The sequence below is a fragment of the Melanerpes formicivorus genome, unplaced genomic scaffold, assembly GCF_026170545.1.
Source record: "Melanerpes formicivorus ecotype bairdi unplaced genomic scaffold, bMelFor1.0.p_v2 SCAF_11, whole genome shotgun sequence".
Taxonomy (NCBI): Eukaryota; Metazoa; Chordata; class Aves; order Piciformes; family Picidae; genus Melanerpes; species Melanerpes formicivorus.
In genome coordinates, this window is record NW_027142363.1 from 12,490,955 (window position 1) to 12,518,782 (window position 27,828).

Here is a 27,828-nt window from a genome sequence, read left to right on the forward strand (position 1 = left end):
CTTCCTTCCTTCCTTCCTTCCTTCCTTCCTTCCTTCCTTCCTTTCTCTCTTTCTTTCTCTCTCTCTTTCTTTCTCTCTTTCTCTCTTTCTTTCTCTCTCCCTTTCTTTCTCTCCTTTCTCTCTCTCTTTCTCTCTCTCTTTCTCTCTTTCTTTTCCAAGAATCTGTTCTTACTTGAAAATAGTTGCTTAAACCATACTTGGAAGTTAAGCTTGCACTTAATCCAGTTTGGATTTAATTACATGAACTACTGCAAACATTCACACTGGCAACACCAACATTTGATTTTTTCATGAAGTGAAGCTGATGAGTCCATGATATTCCCTCTGAGTGTCCCCTGTCCTTGATCACACAGTGACTGCACCAAGGCACTGGTGGCTGGGCACTTTGACAGCGCCAGGGCCATCACAGACCCGTCAGCTTCACCATCAGTTATTCAGTCTGACTGAGATGAGTGCCTGCAGCTCTGCAGATGGGCAGCCTGGTTCATGCCGGGTGTCGGTCGGGTTGTCCCTGTACAAAGTGCAGTCCTTTCCCCCTTTTTGCTAAGAAGACTTTGCCTCAGGGAGCTGCATGCCTGGCTGCTCCACAGCCAGCTGGTTTTCAAAGACACAGCACAGCTTGTAATTTTCTATGAGCTTGGCTTGAAAATACTGCCTGTCCTTCTTGTGCCAAATGTCTGTGGCAATGTAGGTGTTGTAGTGGTCCTGAGAGCCCTCCAGCCTCCTGGCACGGATGTTGGTCAGCATGACTCCTACTGTGAAGACGCCAAAGAGGCCAAGCATCATCAACACGTAGATGATTTCCAGGTTGGTGCTGGCACTTCTGACCTGGGAAGGTGCAGAGTTATTCGTCTGCTCCAGATAGTCTTGAAGCAGGTTGGAGAGGAGTGAATTCGTGGCTGTGGTGTTAGACAGCACCAACATCTTGCTCCTCTGTCCTTCACACTTCTTTCTTCTTTACTTACAGTTTAGCTAGAAAAGAATAAAGGAGCGTGCCATCAGATAAAGATGCAATTCCTCTGTCTTCCTTTACTGTCTCCCCTTCTCATCAAGAGAGATACTTCAGAGCTGGCACAGAGGCAGAGTGGCTGTACAGGCCTGGAGGAACCTCTTCACCTCCTATTTCCAAGCTAGGCTTGGCAAGTTGAGTCTATCCGCCATAGACACCTGCCTTGCTAAACTTCCTCAGACTTCAGAGTCTATCATGGTGTGCAGCTGCCTCAGCTGTTGGCCACTCACCCAGATACCTCATGCAGGCCTCCTGTGCTGCTATTTAAAGCGCATGACTTTTTCCCTGAGTCCTCACAGGCATGAGAAGAGTCTCACTCATGTTCTGCAGCAACTGCCTCTGGTGTTCAAGATTGTGGTCATGGCTTCCTTTGGTTCTCTCTCCCCTATGTGCAGCTTAAGGATCAAATTTGGAAACAAATCTTCTGTACCCAAGCTTCAGTGAGTGGAAATCACTAAGTGAGTACCTGAGCAAACTTCTCCTGTCCACCCTGCTGAGGAGTCTTGCCTTTCTTCTGCCGCTCTCATAATGATACAAATCATGCAAAACCAAGCAACCAAACTGCTTACCAAAATACATTCCACACTAATTTAAAGGAACTTTCTAATGGGCATTTGCCCAGGGAGTGGGCAGAGAGGATTCTGTAGCAACTGCCTATGCAACAGCGGAAAGAAAAAGCATCTCCCTTCATCCTCCCTCCTGCAGGCTAGCAATCATGGCTTTCCCCTCCAAAATAAAGTGCTATGTGACCAGTGTTTTACTGTCTGGTTAGGAGGACTTGCAGTGACATCACTGCAGGTCAGAAACAGGGCAGGAAATGGTAACATCAAGGAGCACCTGGACATCCCAGACCTCCCCTCCACAGTGTTCTGCATTGACACGTGAAGCTGAAGGGTTCTTTCCCCTCTCCAATATCAGCTGTAAATCAGCTAATAAGAGCAGCCCTATCAGCACTGCAGTCCCAAAGCCTCAGCAGCCAGGTAACATGACTGACAATCTAGCTGCAATGCTTAATTTAAATGTCTCTAGAAAATTAAGACTAGCCTCCCCCTGGTTTTGCCCTCAGCACATCTGAAGGAGGTATTGTTATTCAAAGTGACTTCTGTGACAGCAACATTGTAATCACAGAAGATGGCTGACAGTGCTTTCCACAGTTTTAAATTTGTGAGAGTAGGCCAGCATGTCAGCAAAACCTTCTTCTGCATACTTACCCTTTGTTGGTTTGGTTTATTTAAGAGGTACTGTATTATAGTCATTTATAATACATCAAGAATGAAATGAACGCCTGGGCAGAAAGCCACCAAAGACACCCTTCTGTGAGGCTGACATTCGTGATGCATAGATGCTGTATGGGACCTCCAAACAGGAGAGAGCACACAGCCTCCAGCTGTGAGCTCTCACTGCAGTAGACAAGACATTACTGGAGGCTTCTTTGAATTGCCTGTGCCTTGCTATGGCACAAATGCTGTAAAAGGAGATGCTGAGACAGAGCAAGCTGACCTTAGGGCCTGCCAGCCCTCGTATGGAAAGCAGTTACTTGCCAGGTGTGTTCTCTGCTAGCAGGTGCTGTTGGCAGCCAAATGAAATACACAATTAATGCAGGCAGGAGTATGATCAAACATGCTCACATGAGTTAATCACTAATGCAACTGCAAGTGCTGATTTGCAGTCTGAACACTTTTGTTGGACCTTCCAGCTGTGCAGTCATGGACCTGGGGCCATGTCTCACTGGAGGTCAGATGCTTAGCCCAGGATGATAAATTCTGTTGGAGAAAGCCCTCTTCTCCTCATCATATAACATGATGTGGGACATGAGTGGCACCAACCCACACCAGATGACAGCAGACTGCTTTCCCTGGTGAGTGGGTGACCACAGGAGGCTCAGGTCAGACTTTTGTGGGCTCAGACTCACCCTGCTCCAAACCAGCACTTCCTGCAACGAGGTTCCTTGCCAGCAGGAAAAACAAGCACACATGAGACTACGCCTTGGTATTTTGGCTTTAAATACAGCCGAGCCTGGGGGTGGCAGAGGGAGACAAAAATCATCAGTACAAAACAATATTTGGATCCAAATTTTATTCAGTTGCATGAGTCAAAGCTACAGGAAATAACATCTTGGCAGCTTGGGCTTAATAGTTAAAATCTATTCACATTTCACAGCTGCTTTCAGATCCTTTAAAGAGGGAAGGAAGAGAAAAAAGAAGTGTAAACCTTTATCTGAGATTACTCCTCCTAAGTGTGTAGAACGTGTCGACACTGTGAAATGTAAAACTGCTAGGAAATCATATTGCCATCATTTTAAGGCAAAGAATATTTTCACTGGATCTCTCAGCTTGTTTCCGGAAAGGCAAGCAATAATTTGTCATAATAATTATCAGTAGTGCTGAAGACACTTCAGGTGCTGATGAACTGATGTTTTGAGGCTTGAATATCCTCAGCTACTTCCCTATATTTAAGGGCAACAAAGCTTGTGAGGGGTTGGGAGCACAAGCCCTATGAGGAGAGGCTGAAGGAGCTGGGGTTGCTTAGCCTGAAGGAGGCTCAGGGGAGACCTTATTGACCTCTACAGCTACCTGAAGGGAGATTGTAGCCAGGTGGGGGTTGGTCTCTTCTCCTGGGCAGCCAGCACCAGAACAAGAGGACACAGTCTCAAGCTGCACCAGGGGAGGTTTAGGCTGGATGCTAGGAAGAAGTTCTTCCCAGAAAGAGAGATTGGCCATTGGAATGTGCTGCCCAGGGAGGTAGTGGAGTCACCATCACTGGAGGTGTTTAAGAAGGGACTGGATGAGGCACTTGGTGCCATGGTTTAGTTGATTAGATAGTGTTGGGTGATAGGTTGGACTCGATGATCTTGAAGGTCTCTTCCAACCTGGTCTGGTCTATTCTATTCTATTCTATTCTATTCTATTCTATTCTATTCTATTCTATTCTATTCCATTCCATTCCATTCCATTCCATTCCATTCCATTCCATTCCATTCCATTCCATTCCATTCTCTTTTGTGGGGGCTCCTGAGGATTGCAAGCTATTGCCTGCTTCAGGGTTGCTTGTGCGCCAGCTGGGTTGGAAGCTGACAGGAAGCTGAGTGACCCCGTCTCTGTAACCACATCAGATCTCAGTAACAGGAGAGGTTAAGGAGGGGAAAGGGCACACTGCTGGTCCCCAGGAAATCACGTCCTGAAATTTCAACAAACCTAAAGGCCTTGCCCCGGGATTCACAAGCCCTGTGCAGCTCCACTGTAATCCATACCAGAACAAATTTAGAGCTGAAGTACACAGGAGCAGGAAGAACCACCCGTGCCACTGGCCTACTCCATGACAGATGGTCACATATTACTGTCCCAAAAGTTCTTTGTGCTGACCAGAACCAGAGCTCCCTGCTGCTCTTCTCAGCCAGCTGCTGATGGACTGAAAAGCACTATTAGTCCCCTCATGGATCTCCTTTAAGGAGCTCTGAGTAACATCACATTTAGCCACAAATCAGCATTTTGGTTTACCCAGGTAGTATCCTGGTAAGCCAGGACCTCACCTAAGATGGTAGTCTCCATCCTACACCTCCCACAGGAGGTTTCAGTGCATGCTTAGAGGATCACTTCTTCTACTTTTCTTGGCAGGGGGCAAGAACTGAGCAGTGAACTGCCTGTGTTAAAAATTACCTGGGTGAAAGCTAAACAGTTCAGCAACTCTTTCACTAGCGAGTGATTCAGAGGGACTTTCCTAAGGCTGGCAGCAGCCTGGGCTACATCCTGCTCTCAGATGCATTGCTGCTTATCCAACCATTACACTACACACCGGTGAGAGATTGCCAAAGCAAAAGCAATGGGCTCAGTGCAGGTTGCTTTCCAACACAGAGGTTTCCCAGTAGTGGAGGTGTGCTGCTGGCTTTGTTCACACTCATATTCTACTAGGTGTCAACAATGACCTGAGCCACTGCCCTTTTGGCCCTTTTGGCCATGGTCTGTGATGTAGCACCACTGAAGCTGGCCTTCATACACCATGCCTTGTCCCTTTCCTCACTGTCAGGTGCCACTTGCCTTCTCTTTCTCATGCTATGGATTTCTTGTGGAAGGTGGGGAGGGACCTCCTCAGCAAGTCTGCCAATGACACTAAATTGTGTGATGCAGTTGGCATTCTGGAGGGTAGGGATGCCATCTAGAGGGACCTTGACAGGCTGGAGATGTAAGCATGTGCTGCAAGCCTCAAGAAGTTTCACAAGGCCAAATGCAAGGTCCTGCACATGGGTTGGAGCAATCCCTGGTGTCAATACAGGCTTAGAGATGAAAGGATTCCAAGCAGCCCTGTGGAAAAGGACTTGGACATATTGGCAGATGAAAAACAGAATATGAGCCAACAATGCAGAAATCATCATCTGCAACATGAGAAACGTGGCCAGCAAGTTGAGAATGGTGATTTTCTCCCTCTACTCCATTCTCAGTAGAACCCAACCTGTAGTACTGTGTTCAGCTCTGGGGCCCCCGAGTAAGAAAGACATGAACTGCTCAAGTGGGCCCATAGGAGGGCCATAGAAATGACTAGACAGCTGGAACAGCTTTCTTCTGAGGGAAGGCTGAGAGAATTTGGGTTGGTCAGCATGAAGAAGAGAGGCTCCAGGGGGAACTTATAGTGGCCTTCCAGTACTTAAAGGGAACCTACAGGAAAGATAGGAAGGACTCTCTTTTAGGGCATAGGGGTAGGACAAGGAGTAATGGTTTTAAACTGAGAGAGAGTAGATTTAATTAGCTATTAGGGATTCTTCACTGTGAGGGTGGTGAGACACTGGAACATGTTACCCAGAGAAGGTTGCCAGGTTGGATGGGGCTTTGAACAACCTGATCTAGCAGAAAGTGTCCATGGCAAGGGAAGCTGGAATCAGATGATCTATCAGGTCCCTTCCAATGCAAATCATTCCATGATTCTTTCATTTGATAGCTTCATTAAAAGTGTGGATTTAGGATGGCAGGCAAGATGTTGCATTTTCTGGAGTTTAGGAGCAGACAAAAGCAGGACTCTAAGGAAACAGGTCTGTCTCATAACTGCCTCAATATGGCCTACTGTTTCTGCAGTCAGTGAAGGGAGGAAAAGCATCTGAAGGCAGTTTCATCACCCTTTCCAAAGCATTTGAAAATATTGCTTGTAAACAAACAGGTTCTCAGAAGGTATAAAACCATTAATTCATTCTAACTTCAGGGAAGATCTGAGGGTCCTATACAGTGTTTACTTTCTCTGTCTGCTGGCTGTTATCCCTTGAGATGCCTTTAAGCTGGACATCACTCTGTGCAAAATTTTCTCCAGGAATGTACTTGATACAGGTGAGTTGTTCCTTGCAGGGTGACAGCCCAGTGGTGGCAGGAAGACACAACCAAACCAAGTATTGCCTTCCTCATACACCCCAAAGATCACTGCATAGAGAAGAATGAGTCCTGCTCTGCTTATTCCCAAACACATCAGAGTCTGCTCACACTGCTTAGCCCCTCAGCATCTCCCACCATGCTGCTCCCCAAAGCCTCTGTGATTTGGGCAAGAACTGTGGGGTTCATCTGGGTGCAAGGGAGGCCTCCTAGAGAAGGAAGGTAGTTTTATAGAAGGAAGAGTGAAAAATAAACTTCTACCATCTGCTTTGTTCATGGTGGTATCTTCCCTCTGGGGTGGAAGGGAAGCTGGCCCAGCATCAACACTGAGAGCTGCCTCCTGAAGGAAAAAAAAGTTGAAGGATCTCTGGCAGAGGGCATGTGCCAAGTTTGCATTTTAACAGTTAACAGTAGGAATTAGGGAAGAAAGCTTTAAGCTACCAATGTTCCTTGGTTTTAAAAGGCTGCATGTGATGGAGGGCTGTGACAGCCAAGCTCAGGTATGAAGCAGGATGCGCTGTGAGACTGGAGATGCATGGGCAAGCATGAATAGGCTTCACACACACCATCTTTATGTGCCATCACAGAAACCACCCCTGACCATGGCTGAGGCCCTGTCTCTCCAGTATGACCGTGTTATGAGACACCTACTCCTAATCTTAACCTCTTGAACATCCAAATCTAACAGCTATGGAGTGCTAGAGCTGCAAAATGCAGGTCCTTGAGATTATGTGTGTAATGCAGAGTCTGACCCCCAGCTGGGTCTGAAGAGAAGCCAGGCTGAGCCTGGAGAGCATGCTGTGCTTCTCTAGGTGCTGAGGCAGTTGCACCCACTGCTGCTGGGAAGGTAGGACCATGATGGGGATATCATTACAGAGCTGTAAATTGGTATTTGAGTTCAAACAAAGCAATTTGTAGCTGCAGAGCATCTGGCACTTAATATAATTCCTGTCTAGATCATAAATGTCAGAACTGACTTACTCCTGGCTGGTTCCCAACACAGACAAAGCAGAATGGGTCTGTCTGCTCAGAAGCAGGCTGGAGGCTGCTTCCTGAGCCTGGATGCCACTGCCAGTGGAGGGCACCCAACCCAGATGGAGCTGCCAGCTCTGGCATGGCCCTTTCTGCTGCTGTCTGACTTGGGCTTATTTCCAACAGCTGAGCTTCAGTGCAGATGAGATGTTGTTGAGTTGCAACTAACTGCTGGGGTTTAGAAAGAAAAGAGTTAATTCTTTTATGTAATGTACCTAGAGGATGTGACACTCAGCTTTGGATCTTAGTGGGAATTTTGTCCTTGAGCATTAAGTGGGCAAACTGATTCACTTTGGTTAGCTGTACTTTTCTTCCCTGCTGAGGTTAAAATGTGATATTTGTTATGTAAATAGAGGTGGATGTTAGTTGACAGATGCTCATCTCCTGATACAATTTTCTTAGCTCTCACAAATCAGAAGACCTATATTCTAATTTATACTAAGCAAACACCTCCAGGAATTCCTCTTTCTTGTGTTGCTACCAAAAGCAGCAGTACCCAAGCACCAGAAGCTGAGGGAGACTAGAGGAATGCATATCTCTAGAAAATGCAGTGGTCTAACAACTTATCATCAACTGATGACACACACAAAAGCTCTGTGTTACACTTGTAGCAAGTTAGTACAGCACATTGCTCATCCTCCTGTACTTTCTGCCAAGGACATGCTTCTCCACCACCATAAAGCAATAGCTCTGCTGACCTCCCTGGCTCATTTCCCCAGCTATTTGTTACAGGGATGAGTAGGTCAGACAACTTTCTGGAGGCCAGAGTATTGCACAAGATAGACCCAGTTCCTCTGTCCAGCTCCTCGAAATTTTGCAACGGTGCAGCATCCAGCACTCTGAGATTCTGTCAGAAATGGGACAACAGCACAGCCCAGCACAGCCCAGAAGCAGCATTGTATGGATAAATTCGCAGTTATATACAAGATTTACACACCTTCTGCACAGCCCACCTGTCACTAACAAGTTCATAGCCTCTCCCAGTCAGTCCCCGGGGCATCCATCTCTACCCACCTGAGCAACGCTTCGGGTCCATGTGTCGGTTTAAAAACCAACACTCCTACAGTGGGGTACATCAATTCTTTCACAAAGCACCAGTTGTAGCTGATCTCAAACCAGAAATCTAGTCTTCTCATACTATTTTGAAGCAGAAAAACGTAATAACCTCCCCAAACAATATGCAACTAACTTTATCCTGCCAGTTGCAGCTGCCTTGGAATCACACCCAGCTCCAAAGAGCAGGCAAACACTGGCACAGCTGTAACGGCAAACAAAACCTAGCAGACAGAGCCCCAGCTCCCTCTTCTTCCTCCATCAATTCAGATCTGCAGCTCAGGAGCTCCGTGGCTTTTGCAGCCTCCCCACATCTCCACCACCACCTGCTCTTGTCCCAGCCCCTCTGCACAGAGTGTCGGTACAGACCTGGTAGCAAGGCACTGCTGGGTGCAGGATCCAGCCCCTCCTGGGTAAGGAGAATTAGGAAGATGCAAGCCCTGGAAAGCCCCTGAGGTGTGAGCAGGCAGAGGCTGGCTCCCGCAGGGCCAGTAGCCTGACTGTCACTGTCCCTTGTCCCCAGGATCAGTGCAAGAGGTAAGAGGCAAACAGGAAAACATCCAGCCTCACCAGGCTGGGGGAGGGCAGGAGCCCGTGGCGTGGGTGCCGTCAGCCGGCCTCCAGCTGCAGGTGTCAGCTCCAGCCCTGGGCACACAGGTGGGAGGTGCTGAGGGGGGGCATGGGGGCTGCTCCTGAGCTGGCACCTGGGGGTGCCAAAGGCCCCAGCACTGCATGATGCAGGCAGTGCAGCACAAGGGGAGAAGGAGGAGGATGCCAGGGCACTGGGGTATCACCAGTCCTTCTATATAATCTGCCCTTGCACCCTGACGCTCACCTGCTTGCTGCCCTGCACACTCACACACACAAACATGCCACGACCTGCTGGTCCTTGAGCCTAGACAAGGCACCAAAGCTGTGCCAGTAGGCACATGTGGAGACATTTATAGAAACAGCAGAGGTGTCAGCAAAATCCCCTGGGATTAGGAGCTGTGGCGATTTAAGTTGAGGGCAATCTTCCAGTGAAGAGGAAGGGGGGAGCCGTTTCCATTGAAACGAATGGATGAAAGCAGTATCTTGATATTGCATGCCAGCTTTCAGGAGCTTTATTCTGTGTTTTCAGTGGGGTGGGGGGTGCAGCCCATGTCCACTATGTCACTGCATCCAAATGAGGGAGCAGGTTGTTAACAAAACAGAATAATTTCCCAGGCTGGCTCTAGCCAGGGAGATACCTTTCAAATGTCTCTGGAAGAGGGGTGGACAGCACCAGTAACTGTCTCGAGCTGTGCCCAAAGCCCTGGAAAATTCTGACTTGCTTCTGGTCCAGGCTGTGTGTTCTCAGTTTCTCTCCTCCAGAGCAGAAAACTGTTCATTGTGCTTCTGGGAAGCCTTCTGAAAGATCTGATACTTCTTGCTTTCATGTACCCCTTAACATCCACAAAGCATTCTCCTTTGAGGTCTTGTTCCAGAATAAAAGGAAATCATGTGCCCAGGAGTGTGATCTCATGCAAATCACAGAAGAGTATCCTGAGAGTTTAACTGGAGCTAGAGCATTACCAGGAAAAGATGCTGCCATAATGACGGGCTGTAACCAAATAGGCAAACAGTGCATTGCTTGCTAAACAAATTGATTACATCTTCCAGCAATGCAGAAGGATCAAAAATAGGATTAGGGCAGTGAGGGACTGCACCCCACTCCAGGCAGCCTGAGCATGCTGAAAAGTGGTGCTGCAGTCCTGGACAGAGTCCAGAAGAGGATAAGGGAGGAGGAGGAAGAGGAAGAGGACAGAAGGAGAGCACACATGGTCAGTGACAGCAGAGAGTGAGCAGTCAGGCCCTGCTTCCTCCTTGTGGGAGAAATCTGGGACAAAATCAGATTGTATAACTTCATGGCCCAGCCCTCCTCATCCCATAGCTGAATACCCAGGAAGGTGTTGGGAAAGAGAAGCACTGTTTTGGTGCAGCCCCATCCTTTCCCAAAGGAAGGGTGCATGCATGGAGAAGAAGTCAATGGAATGTGAGGCAGACTGGGCACCAGTGCCCAAAGAAGAGACTTTGAACCAAGGCTTAAAGACAGCCACCTCATTTTTTGTCACCATCCCACAAGGCACAAAGGATGACAGGCCATGGAGAACACCTGAGCTGGAGCAGCATTGCCTAAACACACAGTAGTGCAATGTCATCCAATCTGCACTGAAACAAGCTCTCCCTGAGGAAGACATGAGTGTGTCACAGGGAGCAGTCATCTGGGAAGGTGAAGGGTGGAGTGTCAACCTACCATCCTAAATGCAGCAGGGAGGTTACCAACCCTGTGAGGGATGTGATGGGCACCTGGCAAGGTGTGAACCTCTTCTTCAGGAGGACAAGGAGTGAGTGTCCCTGAGACCCCACAGCAACGCCATTGAGCCTCTGGTGTTTGATTCATTCTTGATATATCACATGTAGTTGGTATAACAGGATCCCACTGGCTAACACCTTGTGATAGAAAAGGAAAAAAGAATACAGTGGCTCCACACTGTTCCCCCTCATCACATAGCCTCCTTGCACCACTGAGCACTGGGGTAACCTCTGGTGAAACTATTCTGGTTGCTGCATCTCTGGAGAGGGCTAGGCTGTGAGGCTGGACACACCAAAGCAAGGATTATTTTAGAGAGGTCTCAGTGTCTTGGGACCTCACTTCCCCCACCATCAGACCAACATAGCTCCATTGCAACCAAGAGGAAGACTATGTCTTCATTAGGCAAGGGCATGTTCATTATTTTAGAAGCATCTGTGTGCCCTCTGTTTGACTTTGGTGGGACATTATTAGTTTAGATAGCAATGGCAGTATACAAAGGCTCTGTTCAACACTACAAAATCACTCTGGGCAAGAAGTTTCTTTGTCCTTCTTGATCTGTCAGTAGCCAATGTTTTAATTTTCTTCAGTACAATGACAACATGTAGAGTGATTGAGATCCCCAGACAGCAAATGTAGGTTTTCTCAGAAGGTGATAAGAGATGTTTCACATACACAGGATTTTGCAGGTCCCTTGGAACCATATTCCTGGTGGAGGTGTAGAGGCCTCTGTTGTTTTTGTTAAGTTGGTCTTACTGTTGTTTTGAGGAAAGAAATACTCAGGTGGGTATGGAGAGCAGAGACTACAGTTTGCTCTTTCAATGAATTGTTGCTCTTTCTTAGAAAGGCTGTTCCTGTGGCTCATAGATGAAGTCTAGCATGATTCTGTCCAGATCATTATCTTTGGCACTTTCCCATGCGTATCAAGGGAAAAAATCATCAGAAAGTTATGCAAACCCTTACTCACAGAGTTTTTCTGGGCTCCAGAGCAAGAAATGAAAAAGCCTGCTCAGGACAGCCCAGGGGGGGAGGGAGAAATTACTCAGAAGGTGCCTTTGGTCTCCTCTGGTGCCACAGTGACCTGAGCTGGATTCAGCTTTGCAGGAACTAGGCTGCAGCTGACCACTTGCTGCTTCTTCCTATGGCCAGGTGAAGAGTACAGGCATAACACCAAGGCTTCAAGCCCTCCTCCAGTTCTGTTCACCATTCCAGGAATGTCTTCCCACCAAATGGATCTACTGCTAAAGTTCTTGGCTGGCCCTTTTGGAACATGACCTCTAATTCATCCCAAGGGCTGTAGAAGTGACTTTGGATTGGCAGTTACCCAAGTAATCTAACAAAGGATGGGTTTTCAGGAAAACCACAGTAGTGGCTTTCTGCAAATGAAGCTTGAGCCAGATAGCCAAAACCAATAGTACTCAAAATGGCATTGGACATTTAGCAAACCCGGCTGAGAGGCTGACACTAACCCACTTGCTGATGGCCAGGCACTACTGTAAGCACATCTGGTTCTTAAAAGCGAGGATATGGACCAGCATCTCCCCTACATTTGCACAGCCTCTGCTATTATGCAGCTGCAGAATAAATGTTCATTTGGCTGCAAGAGCGATGCCACAGGTCAGCCATGCAGCTGGCACAAGCTGGCAGAGCGGCAGCAGAGTAAACAGAGCTGGCTGAGTTTACAGCAGCTGGGGAAACTGGCTGGCAGTTTGCAGCCTGCCATCAAAATACAATTTAGACTGAACCCCCCATAATGTTAAATTAAAACCGTGCTGATACCTGCAGTGTTTGGAAAATGCACTGTATGGAGATGCTTCTGGCCTCTATTACAAGGTTAAATGCAGTTCCCTCACTGAAGGGTATTTCACAGATGCCAGCAGAGGAACAAAGGCTGGGATGTTATATTTTTATGATGATCATTCTGATGAGTCATCCCCAGTCAGCAAACACTCATTGCTTTAATGACCAGACAGGGGAAATTTGGCTAAATGGTGCTCAATGCTGCAGTTTACTCTTCTGACTATTTCACCAGGTGTTTCTGGGAAGTCTATACCATCAGCTACAAATTCACATCCACTCTGGACTATGTCTCCTGAGAGCAAGCTGCAGATATCCTTTCCCACAGTATCTATGCTGTGGCTCCTGCACGTTTCCAGGAACAGCGCTTTGGGTGACCTGTGGCAAGGCTCCCTTCCTGCAGGGAAAGAACTGCCCCCTTTTCTCATCACTGTGCAGTGCAGCTCTGCTGTCCTCACCACTCAGTTCCCTGGGCACTGCTGCAAACCCAGAAAAACAGAAAGCAGCATTGTTACCTAACAATAGGCAGAACCTTATTGAAAGAACTTGTGGTCATGCTCCATGAGTACGTGGAGACAGCCATAAAATTCCTGGACACGTTCCTACGGGCCAGCAGTGCTGTTTCACAACTGCCCTTGCCTTGACAGGGAATGAGTGGCTCTGTCCCTGGAAGCACACTCATCTCATTAAATGGTCTCGGCTCAGTGCTGGCTGTGCAGGTGGCCACAGCTCAGTAGCCCACAGCAGCACTGTCCCTTGGAACTCAGCAGCAGGGCACATTGCTCACTAAACATTCTGTTTCTCTTTCAACAAATAGTATCATAGTATCATAGTATCAGTCAGGGTTGGAAAGGACCACAAGGATCATCTAGTTCCAAACCCCCCTGCCATGGGCAGGGACACCCCACACTAGATCAGGCTGGACAGAGCCTCATCCAGCCTGGGCTTAAACACCTCCAGGGACAGCACCCCAACCACCTCCCTGGACAACCCATTCCAGGGCTTCACCACTCTCATGGTGAAGAACTTCCTCCTCACATCCAGCCTGAATCTCCCCACCTCCAGCTTCATTCCATTCCCCCTAGTCCTATCACTACCTGAGATCCTGAGAAGTCCTTCCCCAGCCTTCCTGTAGGCCCCCTTCAGATACTGGAAGGCCACAATGAGGTCACCTCGGAGCCTTCTCTTCTCCAGACTGAACAGCCCCAACTCCTTCAGTCTGTCCTCGTAGGTGGTTAATGGTGGTTATTTTTTTTCCCCTAATCAGTACACTCTGGTAAGTCAAACCCAGGATTTTTAAAATTATTTTTACTCACCACACTCTCCTCCAAACAGCCAGTCCTGGGAAAATACTTTATTTTAAAGATCCTCTTTACCTGAGTAATAATCACCCAGTCGTCCGTCCCCCCCACCCCCCGAAGCCAGAGGAGAAGCCAAGTTCTGCCCCAAGCAGTGGTACAGAAGACCAAGTCATGACAGAATCATCTAATTTCTTCCTGCTTCCAGGATGAGACAGCCTGCCTACATGCATTGCTGGTCCTGTTCTCTGGAGTTATAAAAGCTATATTAAAGAAGGGGAGGAATAACTGTTGTGTTTCCTTGAGAAGGAGTAGTGATACAGGTAGGTTTTATGCTCTAAGGAATGCTTGGACTACTTTTTTTCTCCACTTTTCTCTAGCTTTGTTTTGTGCAGGGCTAAATGAGGGGCCAGATCTACTCTGGAGCATTTTCCCTCTCATTTGAATCTATCTCAGGCACATATGCTGCCCTGGGTGCAGAAACAGAGGTACCCACATGACTAAGTGTGTCCCTGAGTTGGCATGCATCCTGAGCCATCACCTCCTCCACTTACTGGTCATGGGGCACCTTACACTGGCAGGTGGTTGCTGCATAGGGACTAGTTTGCCCCCTATATTGATGGGACAGATGCTGCCTAAAAGATAAATGAAACTGTGATCCTTTATTTCTGACTGAGAAACATTTGTTCCTCAGAAGGAGTGCAGCCACACATGCCAAGGTGAGGGAAGACACAGTGCAGGGGGAGAAGCAGGCATTTCCCAGTGGTGCCTCACAAAGAGCAGCTCCATAGCCGATTTGGAGATCAAGCCAGCCTACCCCATGCTCTGCATCTGCTAGTACCATCAGCTTCTCACCCACTGGGAACAATAAGGCAAGAAGCCAGTAAAGGCAGAGGAGAGACAACATTGCCTCCATGCCCACCTGTGTTCCCAGCAAAGATCATCTGGCCAGCTGTGCCCCTTGGAGCCACACATACCTCTGCACAAATAACCAGTGTCCTCCACATGACCACTAGCCCACCACTCTCGAGGAGAGTTGGCCATGCTACTGCCCCAACCTCCATCAGCCAAAGGTGCAGGAGGCCCAAGGACAAACATTTTCTTGGCCCAAAGCATTTCAGGCCTTTACCATCCATCTCCTTAGGCATGGCCCCACAGAGCAGGCTGCTGCTCTCACCATGCATGTGGGAGCTTTCTCCTCTCAAGGCTGGGTCACATTACCCCTCTGGGCTCCACAGAGCAGCAAAGAGGCCACACTCTGCATGCTGTGAATGGGGACCCTGTCATGAGAGCAAAGATCCAAATTGCTGCATTTACCTCAATTTTTACACTCTGCAAAGTGGTGTAATTCTGAGCTGCCATGAGTTGCTGAGGCACATCCAGACTAGCTTGCAAGGTGCTGCCCTGGAAAGCAGGTTATACAGTTGACAGCTTTTTAAGGATGCAACCCAACCCTTTTCTTTCCTATATAACAGCTATAATATCTCAACGCCACCACCAGCAAGTTAAATGCAAGCAGCTAAAAAGACTTTTTACAAGAAGTTCAACCTTACTCAGCTTCTGTTAGTTGTGTAATGCAAATGCCCATTGGTTTGGACACATACCTCCAGGATTTAGGCAGAGGAAGGAAGGTGAGACTCTGGATCCCAGGCTCAGACATATCCTCCCCAGGAGTGTTTCTCCTGACCCACTCTGGTGCACAGATCTCAGGAAATGGTTGGGCACCTCCAGGGCTCTGCAGGAGCTGGGCAGTGCTCACTGGGATCACTGCTTTGGTTGAGTGCACCGGGAGGTCCCGTTTTCCTCTACAGCTTCACAGGATGAGCATTGTGGAAGTTTGTACCTCCGGTGCACAGCCATAAGGAGCCATGCACTCAAGAGTCTCTGCACACTTCCCCCCCAGGTTGTCTAAGGGGGATTTAAGTATTTGCTTGCTGTCAAGGTTTACAACAAGGTGGGGTTACATGCATCTTTCAAAGGATTATCTCAAACAAGATGTACTTAAGGGAGGATTTAAAGATGCTGTCTGAAGAGCTCACTTAAAGCAGGTGGAATTACAAAAGCTATGTATTCATAAAAAGAAAACATCATGAGAAAAGAGCCTATGAAAACAATGCAGTGGAAAAGCATCACAGAACCCTCCACACTTTGATGCTGAGGTCATGTTAATACTGATTAGTAAGCGGGAAACACCGTAAACTTTCACTGCCTTTGTACTACACAGAAGGTGAAATCCATGTCAGATTCTATTAAGAAATCAAAATGACACACAGAGATGCTGATTTCAGGACCTACCAAGCACAAAATGAGAGCACTGAGCAGGATTCATTGTCACTTGTTCCACCTCACCGCATAAGTACATGCTAGTACTAAAAGACCCTGCTCCCTGCTTAGGTATGAGGTTAAATCTGCAACTCACTGTGCAACCCGTACTGCTGCTGCGGCGGTAAAACAGAGGTTGTTAGGTATTGTGCAACACCCATCAGAACTTGAGCTTAACACCCCAAAAGGACAAAGCATATCCATGTTGCAGGGGAGCAGCCAGAGGTTTATGGTGCCTCTGCCTATGGCACAGCAGCACCTCTGTCTGAGGAAGCTGTTCCCAGACACTCCTCTTCTCCCAGCCCTCTGTAGTGTGCAGCTCCCCCTCACACTTAAGGGGAAAACATGGGCTTGACAAGCCATAATGCCAACCCAGTCAGGTGGCAAAATTCAAAGGTTAAACTCACAAGGCACATCTAATCCATCCCCAGTGTTAAGGAGCCCATAGCTGTGAAACTATACATCTCCAAAAAAAACCCAGTAGGGTTTGTGCTGGCATTGACCCACGAAGAGTCATGGCATCAGGCAGAAAGGACTTTTGGAAGCCACCACAGCAGCATCACATTGTTGGAGGTTTGTTTGTCCTTCCAGTGTTTAAAGTATTGAAAACTTTACAGCTTTGCATTGTTCTCCATTGGTAGTGTGTTGCTTAAGCAAAAATAATACTCAAACTTTGGCTTTTCCTTTGCTTAATCCATCCATTCAAGAGGGCATTTTATACCCACATTTTTCTCTACAGATAGCTCATTACACCCAAATGTAGAGAGGCTTTATGCTCAGAAACCAATTTTGCTAGCAGCATTGCCAGAAGAAAGGGAGATCAAAGAAACCCTAATGATGGAGAAGGGGTGAGCAGTCCAAACACCCCCTCTAATCTCCAGGGAATATGCACTAAATTGCTAGGTAAGGTTGGGAGAGGAGGGTTCCCCATGCACTAGGAAGGATAGTCTCAAAAACACACCCATTCAGGAGAAGAGTCAGATCACAAGGGAAGGGAAACCTTGTATTCTGAGAGGCAAAAGTGAAAAAAAACCTTTCCATTAATTTAGCTAAAATAATGAAAGCTGTTTGCTCACCCTCTTGGCCGCATCATCTGCAGCTTCCTGTGCCTGCGTGTCACTTATGGTCTGACCTTGCCTGTGTTATCAAGGAAGTCTTGTAGAGGCAGCACTAGTCCTGATTTGGTTTTGGTGGCTTTTTTTCCTCTCTCTTTTCTTCCTCTAAAGAAGCTGCAAGTTTTAGAGTGTGAGGTACAGATAAGCTTTTCTCCCAAAGCAGCCACATGTGTCTTCCTGCTGTGTTGGTTTTACCCCTGAGCAAACACCAGATGTAAGCAGTATGAGCAAACTGCCACCTTTTCAGAAACCCGTGAGATCCTTTCTGTTTCTGGTCCACTGACCCACGGTGCACAAAGAGGACCAGGACTGCCCCTGGGACACATTTTCTCTGGACACACAGCTATGCCTCCTGCAGACTTTGCCAACGCCCTGGCATGGTTTTGCTCTGTTCTGAGCACCTTGCCTCTCTCTACCCCAACTTTGCCTGAATTTAATCATGTCAGTGTGAGTAAATTTTCTTCCAGTTCAGTGTAAGGAAAGACGGACCTTGTGTTGCCCCCAAGGGTACAGCCAAAGCTCTTGCAGTTGCTCCTGAAATACCTTCCTGAGCAGCAGCAGAGGAGCTGGATCAGCCTGACAAGGACAAGGAAGTGAAGCAGATGAGGCTCTGTCCAGCCTGATCTAGTGTGGGGTGTCCCTGCCCATGGCAGGGGGGTTGGAACTAGATGATCCTTGTGGTCCCTTCCAACCCTGAATGAAACTATGAAACTATGAAACTATAATCTCTTCATCACTGCACCATGACAGCCTGGAGAGCACAAAGCCTGGCTGCCATCATCCCAGCTAGGGTCTGCACAACAGAAGCACATAGTGCCTGATGCTGGTGTCTGTCCTGCCCTTCTCTGCCTCAGAAAAATGCTGGGCACAGCCTGGTTCTCTGGCCATCCTGGCAGTCTATTGGCACTTCTCATGCCATGTCTCTGGTTTACTTATCCCTGGGATTGGGAAGTGGTGGGCAAGAAAACTGTCTGCTGCTCAGTCCTTCTCCAGGTCAAGGAAGAAAATCTTTCTGTGTTTGTAAACTAAACCAGACATCAAAGGCAAGTGTGAGCCATGCCACCTGTGTTTTCTTCAGCAGAAGCGATGCCTTGTGTATTGGATAGCTGCTCAGGCTATGTAGCAACTTGTTTATACTTTATAAACAGAAGGGCATCATAATGCTTGGGTTAGTACATGAGGTTAGCACACACAGGTTATCTTTGAACACAACCAAGCAGAAAGAAATGAAATCCTGAGGCTTAGGAACAGAAAGTACAGAAAAGTCAGCCAAAGAGTGGTTTTATTCCACCAAAAGCCATTTTCTGCCAGGCTCCTCTTTGCTTTGACAAACACACTTCACGGGAGAGAAAGCAAAAGGGCGTGAGCTGACTCAGAGAACATGAATAACAGAGAGAGCACTCAGTATCTGAAACGCCTTGAAGCAAAGGTACAAGCTGTGATCCCTTTCTTCCAGGAAACACGGACCACCTCCTCCACGCAAACAGCCGTAACTGTTTCATTCCACCTAACCCGACATTTTGAGTGGCCAGAGCACATGTTAGGGAACACCAGTAAGAAATTAGTGTCAGTCTAAGCAGCCTTTGGCACAGCCCCTCAGCTAGCAGCAGTCCTGTCTGCAGTGGTGGGCACTCTGTGTGCAGCACTATGTATTTTTAGACAGTTCCCTAGGTACTGCTGGAATTAGCATCATAGACTTGTTTAGGCTGGAAAATACCTTTAAGATCATCAAATCCAACCATAAACCCCGCACTGCCAAGTTCACCACTCAACAATGTCCCAGCACATCTACATGTCTTTTAAATACCTACAGGGACAGTGACTCAACCTCTTCCCTGGGCAGCCAGTTCCAATGTTTGACAAGCCTTTCAGGAGAGAAATTTTTCCTAATGTCCAATTAAAACCTCCCCTGGTGCAACCTGATGCTGTTCCATGTTGTCCTAGTGCTTGTTACTTGGGGAAAGAGACCAATGCTCACCTAAATACAACCTCCTTTCAGGTAGTTGTAGAAAGTGATGGTCTCCCCTTCCTCCTTTTCTCCAGGCTAGACAATCCCAGCTCACAGCCTCTCCTCATAAAACCTATTCTCTAGACCCTTCACAAGCTTTCTTGCCATTCTTTGGACATGCTCCATGGGCGGATTCCATCTGACCCCATGGACTTGTGTGCATCTAAGTGGTGTAGCGGATAACTAAGAGGCAATAGTGATCTACATGAATTAAGAACGCATTCAAACGATCAAAACATCTCCCTAACTAAAAATGCATGGAGAGAAAAAGCCCACAGAGGTAGCACTGGATAAGTGCAAATCTGGCTGGGATGTTCTGCTTTGCCGTGGTGCTGAGCCCGCACATTTGGTATCATGCAGTATCTCAAGACTGAAAATGAGAGGACCATGACCACCTATTTCTGCATGTCAGCACCACTAGTGCATGTGATGGGTTAACACCCATCCTGAAAGCAGGGTAGGGAGTGCTTTCTAGTGCTTTGGCCCCCCTGCAGGGTGTTTTCCCCCTGGGAAACTGAGTCTGTTCCACTCCCCCTCCCTGCCCAGCTTGGTGCTAAGTTCAGATTCATTCCATACAGCATCTTACAGCATTCCAGGCCCTGCTGCACCTGAGCACTGTCTGCTGTGCTAGCACAGCTGCTACCCAGTTTGTTCTCCAGTCTGGAAGAGAAACACATCCTGTAGAGACTTGAGCAGTAGATCTCTGCTCAGCTGCTGAACAAGGAATCTCATTTTTACCACACATCGGTGTACAATTTTTCTCCCTTTCAAACACAAGCAGCTCTCATTTAATACCTGCTTGAAGTTAGTGCCTCAAGCTGCCTGCAGACTGCAGGAGTGCATGCCAGCGATGCGTGGGGGTTAGGATTTGGCTCTGCTGACCTGGGGGGAAGCAGCTTGCCTGCAAGCATGATGCTTAACTAGGCTTGCCTTGGGCAAATTCAATTAACCAGCACTTAAATCCTTACCTTAGAGAAGGGCCTGCAACACCAAGGTGAGGAAGAAAGCAGCAAAGCAAAGCTCAGTACACAGAGTCTACTTCTGGGTGTCTCTGTTCTTCAAGGCAAGTCCTTCTCTTCCTTATCTATGTCAGCATCATGTGTTAACTGCAACTTCCTCTCAGCAGAGTCCTAATCTCTCAGTTATTTACAAAACCACTCAAAAAAAATGAGGTGTGATGTAATTAGAAGCCATGATGATTTTGAAGTTATCATCTATCTTCAGTGCTCTTAAAGAATGGCAGAGACAAAGCCTCTCAGAAGTGCCAGAGGCTGTAGCTCCACCTAATGACATTGCTAAAAGTGAACCTGAAAAGTGGTGGAAGAGATTAATCGTGGTAGAGAGGCTGACAGCACTCCAGTCAAACTTTTTTTGTCAGTCATCTGGAGACATGAGCCCAAGGCTTCTGCAAAAGGCAGAGCTGGACAATATTCCAGCTAATGGCTCGTGGGGCTAGTAGTCAAAGGCGGTGACAGGGAGAGGAATGTTGAACTGTAGCCCAAGAGTTCCATACCTGTCCACTGAAATAAATGCTTGGATGATTCAGAGCATCTATTCCATCAGGCTTAAAACCCAGACCTTCAGCATATTGCCCTGCTTTTCTGTTGTGCAGGCATGGAAAGTGATACACAGATTTATCAGTCATGCAAGTTCAACAGAAAGAGGAGTAACCTGTTCTCTGATGCTCAGAAGGCCAGGTGGCAGTCATGATCATGAAAGGCACACCCATATAATCTTAGAGCATTCTGAGAACTAGGAAACATTTTTATACTACACCTAGACCAGCAAGAAAGCAAGAATTTTCCTGTGCTGTTGTCCCTGAAGAGGGGAACAGCTGGATGATAAAAGCTGCGTCACGCTTTCGCCCTCTATCTCTTGTAAGAAATTCTTGGGTAAACCCAAGTCAAAGCCACATGTGTGGGGTATGGAATCACTGCACCTGCTGCCCGTCATGTGCACCACCCCCAGCTTTCTTCCCACTGTCCCCACCAGCCCTGCTCACCAGAGCTGCCACTCACTCATCTCCCTTGCTCTGTGCTCCCCCTCTTCCTGGGGCTTTTGTACGTGTGTGTATACACACATGCTTTAAATATGCACACGTGGACATTCTCTCCACACACCACATATTTTCATTACATTAGACATTTCTTTTCCTCCTAGGCAAACAAGCCTTCCCAGTGTTTTTAATCTCCTCTCACTCAAAACAATAGGCTAGACATGAAGTGAAACAGTCCCTCCTTAAATCAGGCTGTCACACATTCCTCGTGCTTTAAATAAGGGGCTATTGCTAAACTCATAATTTCCATTCTTTCTTGGTCAACAAGGAAGGCTAAAGCCTACACTGGTTCTCATCTGGGGCTTGAAAAATCAACCTCTGCTGTCCATGCTTTGCTTGTTGCCTGCAATAAGCCATACTCAGTCACGGTCCAGGGATAACACCAGCACAAGCAAATGATGAGGTGACTTTAATCACAATGTTTGTAGGAGGGCTGGACTTCACTATTGAGATGTTTTAATAAACTACTCCCTTTCCATGCTTTTAAAAATTCCTGGCTGAACCTATGCCTTCTCATCACTGAAAAGGAAATGTCCTCAGAAAAATGGGTTGCCAATAAATTAAAACCTGACAGTTAAAAATAAACTTTCAGATCCAGATAAAAAACACTTTGGGAGGCCCAAACTTCCTATGGGAGAGCAGGTCCTTCATTGAAATCCCAAAGGGCTACAAAACTCATGAGCCTTGAAAAAGCCATCATGGCAGAAGCACCAGGGCCATCAATGCATCTGAGCTCTGTTAGCTTCCTGAGAAGCCACCAAGCAGCAACATGCCACCCTGGGCTCAACCTGTAACATCTTTTGCAGCTACGTCCCTAGCCAGCAAAGTTCAAGGGCTCCTTAGAATCACAGAATCAAGAATCATAGAATCAATAAAGTTGGAAAAGACCTCAGAGATCATCAAGTCCAACCTATCACCCAACACCTCATGACTTACTAAACCATGGCACCAACTCTCTGGGCTCAGCCCTCCATCCAGTTCCTTACCCAGCACAGAGTGATGCTGTCCAAGCCATGAGCTGACAGCTTGGCCAGGAGTTTGCTGTGGGGGATCGTGTCAAAGGCCTTGCTGAAGTCTGGATAGACCACATCCACAGCCTATCCCACATCCATCAGGAAGTTACCTGATCATAGAAGGAGATCAGGTTGGAGAGGCAGGATCTGCCCTTCCTAAATCCATGCTGGCTGGACCTGAGCCCTTGGCCATCCTTCAGGTGTGCAGTGATTGCCCCCAAGATAATCTGCTCCATAATTTTCCCTGGCACTGAGGTCAGGCTGACTGGCCTGCTGTTTGCAGGTTCCTCCATCCGACCCTTCTTGTGGATGGGGATCATATTGGCCAGTTTCCAGTCATCTGGGACCACTCCAGTGAGCCAGGACTGGTGGTAAATGATGGAGAGTGTCTTGGCCAGCTCATCTGCCAGCTCTCTCAGCACCCTAGGATGGATCCCATCTGGTCCCATGGACTTGTGGGGATCCAAGTGGCTCAGCAAGTCCCAAACTATTTCCTCACAGATTTCAGGGAGATTATACTGCTCCCTGACCCCATCTACCAGTTCAGGAGGCCAGTTATCCTGAAGTCCTCCTGCCTTACTGTTGAAAATGGAGGCAAAGAAGGTATTTAGTACCTCAGCCTTTTCCTCATCTTTAGTTACAATGTTCCCCTCCAGGTCCAATAAGGAGTGCAGGTTCTTCTTGCCCCTCTTTTTAGCAGTAATATATTTATAAAAATGCTTTTTATGTCTTTCACAGAGGTGGCCAGCTTAAGTTCCAACTGGGCTTTTGCCTCTAATTTTTCTCCTACATGATCTAACAACATCCTTAAATGTATCTTGACGTTTCTCCCCCCCTTTCCGAAGGCGATACATCTCTTTTTTCCCCTTAATTCCTTCAGGGGCTGCTTGCCCATCCAGGCCAGTCGCCTTCCCCGCCGTCTCATCTTTCAGCACATAGGCACAGCCTGTTCCTGTGCCTTCAAGAGATCCTGTTTGAAGTAGCTCCAACCATCCTGGACCCTTTTGTTCTTAAGGGCTGCTACCCAGGGTACTCTCTGAATTAGTTGCTTAAATAAGCTGAAGTCTGCTCTCCAGAAGTCCTCTGGAAGTAAGGGTTCTGTTATTGCTTCCCCTTATTTCCCTGCATTTCTCCAGGGGCACATTTTGTGGTGAGAAGAGACTCACATGCATGAGCTGAGTGTTCCACAGAGCATCAAGTGATCAGATGTGAAGGATGGAGAGCATCACTGATTTTGTTGGCTGGCTGTTGATGAAAGATCCATGAGGCTGCATTCACAGACCACCCAGCCAAATGAGACCCAGTTCCCACTGCAGTGTTTGGATGTTGCAGTTTTAACTTAAAGGAATGGGTTGAAAAAGAAAGGTTTATGTTAAGGTATGCTTTTCTTTTTGACAGTCTTCAAGAGTTTGTCTCATCTCCAACAAATTAATTGGTGCTGTCAACGTGTTTAATTAATTTGCCATCAGAAGCATGATTGCATTTTGTGGAGGATGAGGACTGCTAAAGATGTTAACGATCAGCTCTGCTAGGGCAGCACTGAATGGAGGAGAGTCAAAAACAAACAGCAGCATCTATGCAAAGGATTCAAGTATTCATCCACTTTCCAGCCGTTGTCATGGCAAGCCCTTTGTTATTCCTTATGCTGGAGCGTGGGTTAAGGACAGAAAGAGGAGGGCCTGTGCACAGCAAATACCTGATTTCTCCTTTTCAGCATCACTGGCTGAGACCTGCTGCTTCTCATGCTGGGCTAGGGGGTGCAAGGAAAATCAGAGGGCCACCTTCCTCTGGTCACACAATAGTGATGGTACTAAGTTTTCCAGGCAGACTGTGCTGCTGAGCTGGTGAAAGCTATCTGCAGCCAGAACTGGAAGCAGGGTGGTCTCAGGCACTCTGTGTTGTGGTCTCAGGCACTCTTTCTTGCAGTCTCAGGGGCAGCCTAATCTACCACATGCATCAGGCTGTGCATGGTGCTTCTCAAACACTCCCCAGAGGGGATTTCAGATCACTTCATTTTATCCCTTTCATGTACCATGGAGGAGATTTTCCAAGAGAAGTCAAGCTGCTGCCGAGTTGGTACAGAAGAAGGTCAGGCAGCAGCTGAAGACTCACCCTGTGATGCTCTGCAGTACTCAAACCAAATGCTTTTAGTTCAGCTAAAATACCCTAGACCAAGATGCTAAAACATTTGGGTAATTTCTAGTGGTTATGGCTGTCTAGAGTGCTCCTGCAGTGCTCACAGGTAACAAATCACTGGTGGTTAAAGCTCCTGAACAGACAAAAATCTCAGTTACTTCTAAAAAAATCATTTGGGTTAAAAGTTGATACCAAATAAAGCTTTTTGCCATGAGAGTAGCTGGTCATAACACCAGAAAAACACAACATCCTCTTGGTGAGACCTACTGGAAACTATTTGGGTGGTAAATTTATTGCATTAATACAGTTTGAGTAATGGATGATGTTTGGAAACAACACTTTCCAAACAAAAGGAATAATGTACTATATCTGGCACAAGAGCTGAACAACAGGAATTCATATTTTCCATTTCCCAATGTGGAACAAACCAAGTAGGCTTAAAATGAATAAATCTGTTAGTCATTGCTTTATGAATGGTATGGCAGACTGCTGCCCCTGCTTGGGGAAAAGGTTTGTTATCACTACACACAATTTGACAAAGAAAACAGACCTGCTGCTTGACACATGGAACTCACCTTAGCAAGATGGAGCATTTGGCATCTCACACTGAGCATCTTCATTTGTGTGTGACAGGGGATTGGGGCTCAGATGACCAACAGGAGTCACCAATGTTGTTAGATCATGTAGGAGAAAGATTAGAGGGAAGTCATTCTGCCCCTGTACTCAGCACTGGTTAGGCCACACCATGAGTACGGTGTCCAGTTCTGGGCTCCTCAATTTAAGAAGGATACTGAGACACTTGAATGTGTCCAGAGAAGGGCAACAAAGCTTGTGAGGGGTTTGGAGCACAAGCCCTATGAAGAGAGGCTGAGGGAGTTGGGGTTGTTTAGCCTGGAGAAGAGGAGGCTCAGGGCAGACTTTATTGCTGTCTACAACTACCTGAAAGGAGGTTGTAGCCAGGTGGGAGTTTTAGGGGCCAAGGGGAGGTTTAGGCTGGATGTTAGGAAGAAATTCTTCACAGAAAGAGTTATTTGCCATTGGAATGTGCTGCCCAGGGAGGTGGTGGAGTCACTATCCCTGGAGCTGTTCAAAAAAGGATTGGATGTGGCACTTGAAGCCATGATTTACTTAGTCATGAGGTGCTGGGTGATAGGTTGGACTTTATGATCTCTGAGGTCTTTTCCAACCTTATTGATTCTATGATTCTAGGAAAACACTGACCAGACCTTCCCCCCTCCTGTAGCAGCACAAGTGAGTTTCAGCAGAGGTAGCATCTTCTCTTCAAGACAGAGCACCCTGATAGTTATGACAGGGCACCCTGATAATTATTACAAGGCTGATTTGTGGCCCGGGAAACTTGTTCTGCCTCGACCTCCTCTCTAGCATATGCTGGGCTTCAGATGGGAAGAACTGGAAAGGCACTATCAAGTCTTCCAGTCCCTAGTGATCAGGAGAGCCCTGTGTGTGCTTGCTTCTGCCAGATTCAGAGACCCCTGTGCCACCACTGCTGCCAGGCAGCACTGCAGTAGCTCACGGCAGCATCCTCACCAACAAGAGGAGAGCCCATACTCAGAGGAAAAAAATGGTGACCATGACTTTTGACCATTCAGTCAAAGGCAGTTTTTGTTGCTTTTGCACTCTACCTCCATAAAGTTGCAGGGTTTTGTTGGGTTTGGATTGTCAGTTGGGTTTGGATTGTCAGTTGGTTTTGGTTTGGCTTTGCTTGTTCGTCTTTGGTTTGTTTGGGTGGTTTTCCTTTGCTGTTGTAAACTAAGGTCAGCGTTGAATCACCTTGCAAACATTCCCACATGCAGGAAAACAAAAATCACACACAAAAACAGTGGGAAAGTAACTGACAACTGAAAAACCAGAAGAAACTAGGTCAGGTAGCAACACAAGTCACTATTTAGACATTGCAGTAGTACAAAATTCATAGTTTAGCCTGGTTTTAAGGTCACCTTTTTGCAGTCTTCAATTTTAAACTGAACTGCTGGAGACTGGGGGAGCTGGGTCTCCTTAGTTTGGAGAGGAGACTGAGGGGTGATCCCATTAATGTTTATAAATATGTAAAAGGTGAGTGACAAGGGGATGGAGTCAGCTTGATTTTGGTGATGCCCAATGACAGGACAAGCAGCAATGGGTGCAAGTTGAGACATAGGAAGTTCCATGGAAACAGGAGGAAAACATTTTTCACTCTGAGGGTGACAGAACACTGGAACAGACTGCCCAGGGGGGTTGTGGAGTTTCCCACTTTGGAGATACCCACCTGGATGTGTTCCTGTGTGATCTGGTGCAAGTGATCCTGCGCTGGCACGGGGGTTGGACTAGATGATCTTTCGAGGCCCCTTCTGGCCCCTAGCATTCTGTGATTCTGTGATACCTAGAAGAAATATAAAGATCTTAGGTCACCTACTTAGGGTAATTATATTGACACCAACACCACATACAGGCACTGCTGAAGCTGCAGATGCTCTCTGCAGTGAGAATTCCACATCTGAGGTGGCTGGTGATGTGAGAACCTCATCCTTTAATACCTTCCACCACAGGCTGGGTCAAGCTGGTGTGTGTTCATCCCAATGTTGAGGCAACACAGTCCCAAGAGATGCTGCAGTTCTGCCCCAGTTCTTTCAAGTGAACTTAATCTTCCTGTTTAGGGATTTTCTTTCTGCATGATCAGACTTTGCAGATTATAAAAATAAATTTAAACAGCAGCTGTTTACATGGATTTAATTTATGAGTTGCTGCATTCAGCATTGGCTCTGTGAGAGCTACTGCACTTGCCAGTAGGCAGGACTCCCACTGAAATAAAAGTCATGGCAAGGCAAAAGCAACCATCAAGCAGCGAAACGTGGCATGACCAAACTTTCTTGGCAGTGGTTATTCTTTTGCTCTCTTTGTACAAGAGGAACCCCAGGCAGATGCTTAAGTACCTACAAAACACAGCAAGGGTTCTTTACATCACACTTGCACAGACTGATCCAGAAGTCTGCAAAATACAGAAAGAAAAGAAAAGAAAAGATGTTTTATACTAAAACCCTGAGCTGAGTGCCTGTGCCACCTGCCACAATGGCATGCCTCCCTTGGCAAGCACTCCCTGACTAGCCTTCAGGAACCAGGCAACGCACAGGCTGACTCCCCAGCAATAATCTTTGTAGAGCACCTAATGCCAGTCAGATGTGTCAATGCAAAGCTTTCCTGCTTTCAAGCTGGATCGCAATTTACCTACCCACCCAAACAGCAATCAGCCAACAAAAGAAGCTGCATTCAAAGTGCCTATCAAACCTAAGCTTTTTTTCCCTTCTTCTTCTT

The 27,828-nt window shown here is 47.2% G+C and overlaps 1 protein-coding gene across 5 annotated transcripts; it reads right to left on the minus strand.

Moving 5' to 3' along the window:
* Positions 1 to 50: 50 nt before the first annotated feature.
* Positions 51 to 20,337, minus strand: KCNE1 (potassium voltage-gated channel subfamily E regulatory subunit 1). 5 transcript variants are annotated; one of them, XM_068144835.1, is made up of 3 exons: positions 17,796 to 17,817; positions 2,922 to 3,025; positions 51 to 972 (listed from the first exon to the last, which is right to left on the minus strand). In XM_068144835.1, the coding sequence occupies exon 3, from the start codon at positions 922 to 924 to the stop codon at positions 544 to 546; it is 381 nt and encodes a 126-aa protein (XP_068000936.1). In that variant the 5' UTR covers positions 925 to 972; positions 2,922 to 3,025; positions 17,796 to 17,817; the 3' UTR covers positions 51 to 543. The 5 variants fall into 5 exon arrangements, with proteins under 5 accessions (XP_068000936.1, XP_068000935.1, XP_068000937.1 ...); XM_068144834.1 differs by lacking the exon at positions 17,796 to 17,817 and adding an exon at positions 8,812 to 9,004; XM_068144836.1 differs by lacking the exons at positions 2,922 to 3,025; positions 17,796 to 17,817 and adding an exon at positions 20,283 to 20,337.
* Between the last annotated feature and the right edge of the window lie 7,491 nt (positions 20,338 to 27,828).